Source organism: Entelurus aequoreus, linkage group LG03, assembly GCF_033978785.1.
Source record: "Entelurus aequoreus isolate RoL-2023_Sb linkage group LG03, RoL_Eaeq_v1.1, whole genome shotgun sequence".
Classification (NCBI taxonomy): domain Eukaryota; kingdom Metazoa; phylum Chordata; class Actinopteri; order Syngnathiformes; family Syngnathidae; genus Entelurus; species Entelurus aequoreus.
In genome coordinates, this window is record NC_084733.1 from 91453981 (window position 1) to 91460782 (window position 6802).

Sequence of the window (6802 nt, forward strand, 5' to 3'; positions counted from 1 at the left end):
CACAAGGATTGTTTTGTACTTTTTCCCTGAGTGAAGACTGTCAGGCCAACTCAAGGATTGTATTTTATAAATTTATTTAAAATGTATTTAAATGTTATTTAAAAAATGTATGCATAAATTGTTGTTAATAAAAGTGAATGCCAGTATCACCGGAAGTAAGAAAACACAAAGATTGTTGTGTATTTTTTTCCCTGAGTGAAGACTGTCAGGCCAATATTATTATTGTTTTTATATAATTGTTTGATTATAAATGTATTTAAATGTATTTAACTTTTATAAAACATTTTAATGCAGAAATTGTTGTTAATTGTTGTTGAGTGAAGACTGTCAGGCCAACTCAAGGATTGTATTTTATAAATTAATTTAAATGTATTTAAATGTTATAAAAAAAATGTACGCAGAATTGTTGTTAATAAAAGTAAATGCCAGTAACACCGGAAGTAAGAAAACACAAGGATTGTTTTGTACTTTTTCCCTGAGTGAAGACTGTCAGGCCAACTCAAGGATTGTGTTTTATAAATGTATTTAAATGTATTTAAATTCTATTAAAACAATTTTTAAAAATGCAGAAATTGTTGTTAATTGTTGTTGAGTGAAGACTGTCAGGCCAACTCAAGGATTGTATTTTATAAATTAATTTAAATGTATTTAAATGTTATTAAAAAAAATGTATGCAGAATTGTTGTTAATAAAAGTGAATGCCAGTAACACCGGAAGTAAGAAAACACAAGCATTGTTGTGTACTTTTTCCCTGAGTGAAGACTGTCAGGCCAACTCAAGGATTGTGTTTTATAAATGTATTTAAATTCTATTAAAAAAAATTTTTTAAAATGCAGAAATTGTTGTTAATTGTTGTTGAGTGAAGACTGTCAGGCCAACTCAAGGATTGTATTTTATACATTTATTTAAAATGTATTTAAATTGTATTAAAAAATTTAATGCAGAAATTGTTGTTAATAAAAGTGAATGCCAATATCACCGGAAGTAAGAAAACACAAGGATTGTATTGTACTTTTTCCCTGACTGAAGACTGTCAGGCCAACTCAAGGATTGTATTTTATAAATGTATTTAAATGTTATAACATTTTTTCATGCAGAAATTGTTGTTAATAAAAGTGAATGCCAGTAACACCGGAAGTAAGAAAACACAAGGATTGTTTTGTACTTTTTTCCCTGAGGGAAGACTGTCAGGCCAACTCAAGGATTGTATTTTAAACATTTATTTAAATGTATTCACATTTTATAAAACATTTTAATGCAGAAATTGTTGTTAATTGTTGTTGAGTGAAGACTGTCAGGCCAACTCAAGGATTGTATTTTATAAATTAATTTAAATGTATTTAAATGTTATTACAAAAAATGTACGCAGAATTGTTGTTAATAAAAGTGAATGCCAGTAACACCGGAAGTAAGAAAACACAAGGATTGTTGTGTACTTTTTCCCTGAGTGAAGACTGTCAGGCCAACTCAAGGATTGTATTTTATAAATGTATTTAAATGTTATAACATTTTTTCATGCAGAAATTGTTGTTATTAAAAGTGAATGCCAGTAACACCGGAAGTAAGAAAACACAAGGATTGTATTGTACTTTTTCCCTGACTGAAGACTGTCAGGCCAACTCAGGGATTGTATTTTATAAATGTATTTAAATGTTATAACATTTTTTCATGCAGAAATTGTTGTTATTAAAAGTGAATGCCAGTAACACCGGAAGTAAGAAAACACAAGGATTGTTGTGTACTTTTTCCCTGAGTGAAGACTGTCAGGCCAACTCAAGGATTGTATTTTATGAATTCATTTACTGTAAATGTATTTAAATGTTATTTAAAAAAATGTATGCAGAATTGTTGTTAATAAAAGTGAATGCCAGTAACACTGGAAGTAAGAAAACACAAGGATTGTTGTGTACTTTTTCCCTGAGTGAAGACTGTCAGGCCAACTCAAGGATTGTAATTTATAAATGTATTTAAATGTGTTTTAAAATTTTTTTTAAATCTAATGCAGAAAATGTTAATAAAAGTGAATGCCAGTAACACCGGAAGTAAGAAAACACAAGGATTGTTGTGTACTTTTTCCCTGAGTGAAGACTGTCAGGCCTCGTTATAGCCTATATGGGAGACAATTTGGGTCCCAGGACGAATTTGCACAATATTTTACAACTTGAAAGCGATGAAATACATTCCAGTTAATAACGGAAATGTACATTTGGAAATAACAAGCTGAATATAAGATGGGTAACGCTTGTATGTTATTACCCACAACACGTACGACCTGCTAGAGCGCGTGACAAGTACCGGAAACATTATTAATACGTTAGAAAATGAATACGGAGCATAACATGCACATCATTGACATAATCGCTATTAGTTGTACATGCTAGTCAAAACTTCACCTTTTCATTTCTGGTGACGTCACCACAAACAGGAAGTAGCCTCTTGAATACAACTTTTTTTTTTTAAAGAAGAAAAATAACTTTATTTTGAAATACAAAAACATTTTAGTTGAAAAAAAAACCTAATTTGACAAATAAAAACTACACCTGTCGAAAAACAATAACTACATCCAAAACATGGTTTAATTTGTATTGTAATCAACAAAAAAATAAAATAACCGGTCAGCAAATACAAAAACAATAAATATTGACTTCCGGTTATTTTGTCAGAAATCAGTTTTTGGTCAGATTTCTGACACGGGGACCGGAAGTCAACATCTAAAGACTAATTTTATTTTTTATATATACACTTTATTTATATAGCACATTTAAACAAAAAATTGTTTTCCAAAGTGCTGCATAACAAAATTAAAATTAATATTAAAAACAATATTAAAAACAATATTAAAAACAATAATCAAATATTGTCCTTAGCTCCGCCAATGACTGAATAAAAACAAAAAATAAATAAATATAGAACCAATATAAAAACAATATAAAAATAAATATGATTAAGAAGGATTTTAAAAGGAAAAACCAATTAAAACAGTAAATAGAAATCAAAATGTATACAAAAAAAAAACATACACTTATAATTCACACAAAAGGCACTTTCAACATCAAAGAAAGAAAACAAACGCAAATACAGATAGACTATTAAATATAATAAATAATAATAATAAAAAAATATGTAAAAATAATGTAAACCATTTAGCCAATTAGGAAATGTAGGCCTTACTTTCATAAATCGACATTTATGTAGAACATTTTTTTGCCTGGAGCATAATAATATTGACAAACATTTCTATGTTACAGTCGTTTATAAAAAAGACAAAAACAAATTTGATCTCTTCTATATGTTGTACCTGACAATCAAAACTTGACGTTTTTAATTTCCGGTGACGTCACCACAAACAAGAAGTAGCCTCTTGAATACAACTTTTTTTTTTTTTTTTTTTTTTAAAGAAGAATAATGATTTTATTTTGAAATACAAAAAAAATTAAGTTGAAAAAAAATAATAATTCGAAAAACAATGACTACACCTGTCGAAAAACAATAACTAGATCCAAAACACGGTTTGATTTGTATTCTAATCAACAAAAATCAAAATAACCGGTCAGCAAATACAAAAACAATAAATATTGACTTCCGGTTCTCGTGTCAGAAATCCGTTTTTGGTCAGATTTCTGACACGGGAACCGGAAGTCAACATCTAAAGACTTTTTATTTATTTTATTTTTTTATTGAGCAACAAACATATACTTATAATTCACACAAAAGTCAAGGCACTTTCAACATCAAATAAAGAAAACAAACGCAAATACAGATGGAGTATTAAATATAATAAATAATAATAATAAAAAAATATCTAAAAATAATGTAAACCATTTAGCCAATTAAAAAATGTAGGCCATACTTTCATAAATCGACATTTATGTAGAATTTTTTTTGCCTGGAGCATAATAATGTTGATAAAACAATGTTACAGTCGTTTATAAATTAAAAAAAACCCATTTGATGTCTTCTATAGGTTGTACCTGCCAGTCAAAACTTGACGTTTTTCCCATTTCCGGTGACGTCACCACAAACAGGAAGTAGCCTCTTGAATACAACTTTATTGATATACAAGATGGCGGCTGACGCCTGAAGTTCGTTTGTTTCAAAACATTTGACGCGCAAATGTCATTTTTTTTTGCCAGTGTCTCTTCGAATGTATTGTTTGCTCCAAGACGGTTGAACTAGTTCGTCTAGCAGTTTAACTGCCTTCTCAAAAGGTAGTGAGCGCCATTCGTATTTGACGTAAGTGTGCTGAGGAGAGAGCTATACGGTGCTGGTACGTGAACGCCTCATGACGCGTTTGAGTCCTATCTAGTGTGTGAGCAGCCGGCTGGGAGGGAAAAAAATGCTTTTGCGGTCTCTTTGCGCTAAACTGAGCGCTCAGCAGTTAGTGGGCAGGAGCTCAGTCGCTGCTTGTTTCCCTCATTCCAGTCAAGCCTGTAAATATGAATTTGAAGCCAGGACTCATTCGAACTCCGACCAGCACAGGCAGACCCCAAACGCACCTCAGGGTTCTCCAATGTGCGCACACTACAGGCAGACCCTAAACGCACCTCAGGGTCCTCCAATGTGTGCACACTACAGGCAGACCCTAAACGCACCTCAGGGTTCTCCAATGTGCGCACACTACAGGCAGACCCTAAACGCACCTCAGGGTTCTCCAAAGTGTGCACACTACAGGCAGACCCTAAACGCACCTCAGGGTTCTCCAAAGTGTGCAGTTTCTTCTGCTTTAGTAGGATTCCCAAGTCCAGGGAGGAACATTTTAACAGATTTGGAATGCAGAAGTGAACAGAAGCGTTTTTATTCGCCGGATCTCCTTAAGCCCGTCTTGAAACCCAGTTTGAAGCGAGAGAAACGAGTTCCTAAAGGACCGAGGACAAAACAACCGTCCAGAGCCAATCAGCCCTCTCGGAATGAAGACTCGGTGAGGCAGCCCGGGTCCTTTTTTTCTTCCAATGTTGACATGTTCTTCATGACGTGTTGTCTTCACAGGTCATGATGCGCTGCATCGCCTTCGCCACGGCCGATCAGTACAACCTGCCCTCGCTCAGCCTCGACCTGGCGGAGCACGGCTTTCAGCACGTGGACTTTCCTCGTGGTAAGACCACATCAATCAGGGGTGTTTATCCGCAGTTAATTTTTTAACCTCCTGCGGCACATTCTAAAAATACTTTTTAAAAACCACAAAAAGTGGAATAAAAGAGCAAAAAAAAGTTTTAACGAGCGAAAAATGTGCAATATTGACTTTAAAGGTGCCATGTGTAGGAATGTGGCCAGAAAAGGTACTGCAATCACGGTCAAAATTCTGTAGTCCCACTCCCACTCTCCCTAACTGAGGTTGCCAGATATCAGAATTAGAAATACTTCAATAATCCCCGAGGGGAAATTGAGATTTTTTGAGAGAGAAAAAATTCAGTTTAAGCCTGAGCCTAAGGGAGAAAAAAACCTCATAGCCATAGCACACATAAACGTGTGTAAGAGGGAAACATCAAAGAACACAAACGACATTAAAAGAGCATAGCTGATGCAACCAGACACTTCTACACACAAAAGTAAAACAACAACAAAATAAAACATACACTGTGGTGACCTCTGCGGTGTTCCACGCCATCGTCTGCTGGGGTGGGGGAGAGCATGGCCAGAGACAGGAGCAGACCCAACAAAGCAACCAAGACAGCCCGACTCCACCCTCTGCCGCCCACCAACCAGTGTCCAGTCCGCATGGGAAAAAACCCCAAAAAGTGGAATAAAAGAGCAAAAAAAAGTTTTAACGAGCGAAAAATGTGCAATATTGACTTTAAAGGTGCCATGTGTAGGAATGTGGCCAGAAAAGGTACTGCAATCACGGTCAAAATTTTGTATCCCACTTTACCTGACTGAGGTTGCCAGATATCAGAATCAGAAATACTTCAATAATCCCCGAGGGGAAATTAAGATTTTTTTTTTTTAGCACAATCCCATTCAAGAGCAGGCAAACATTACAGGGAGACAGAAAAGGATCAAACATTACAGGGAGACAGAACAGGATCAAACATTACAGGGAGCCCCTTACAAAAAAGATGAGAAACATGTAAATGCTGGGACATGAGGAAAAAAAAAATCAGTTTAAGCCTGAGCCCCTGGAGAGGGGGTCCAGACTGAGGCCAAGGAAGACAAAAACCTCATAGCCATAGCACACATAAACATGTCTAAGAGGGAAACATCAAAGGACATGAAAAGAGCAGAGCTGATGCAACCACACACTTCTACACACCTCTGCGGTGTTCCACGCCATCGTCTGCTGGGGTGGGGGGAGCATGGCCAGAGACAGGAGCAGACCCAACAAAGCAACCAAGAGAGCCCGACTCCACCCTCTGCCGCCCACCAACCATTGTCCAGTCCGCATGGGGGAAAAAAACCCAAAAAGTGGAATAAAAGAGCAAAAAAAAGTTTTAATGAGCGAAAAATGTGCAATATTGACTTTAAAGGTGCCATATGTAGGAATGTGGCCAGAAATGGTACTGCAATCACGGTCAAAATTTTGTATCCCACTCTCACTGACTGATGTTGCCAGATATCAGAATCAGAAATACTTCAATAATCCCCGAGGGGAAATTAAGTTGTTTTTTTTAGCACAATCCCATTCAAGAGCAGGCAAACATTACAGGGAGACAGAACAGGATCAAACATTACAGGGAGACAGAACAGGATCAAACATTACAGGGAGACAGAACAGGATCAAACATTACAGGTAGACATAACAGGATCAAACATTACAGGGAGACAGAACAGGATTAAACATTACATGGAGACAGAACAGGATCAAACA

General features: G+C 35.5%; 1 protein-coding gene across 2 annotated transcripts in view; it reads left to right on the plus strand.

Annotated features, from left to right (window-relative positions):
- Positions 1-4016: 4016 nt before the first annotated feature.
- Positions 4017-6802, plus strand: part of LOC133647100 (required for meiotic nuclear division protein 1 homolog) — a 28034-nt gene continuing 25248 nt past the window's right edge. For both annotated transcript variants that reach the window (XR_009825426.1, XM_062043213.1), the window contains exons 1-2: positions 4017-4918; positions 4987-5092. Coding sequence is in view for 1 of the 2 variants with exons in the window: in XM_062043213.1 (XP_061899197.1) it covers positions 4337-4918; positions 4987-5092 (688 nt within the window). In the remaining variant the exon portion in view is untranslated. The remainder of the gene's footprint in view (positions 4919-4986; positions 5093-6802) is intronic.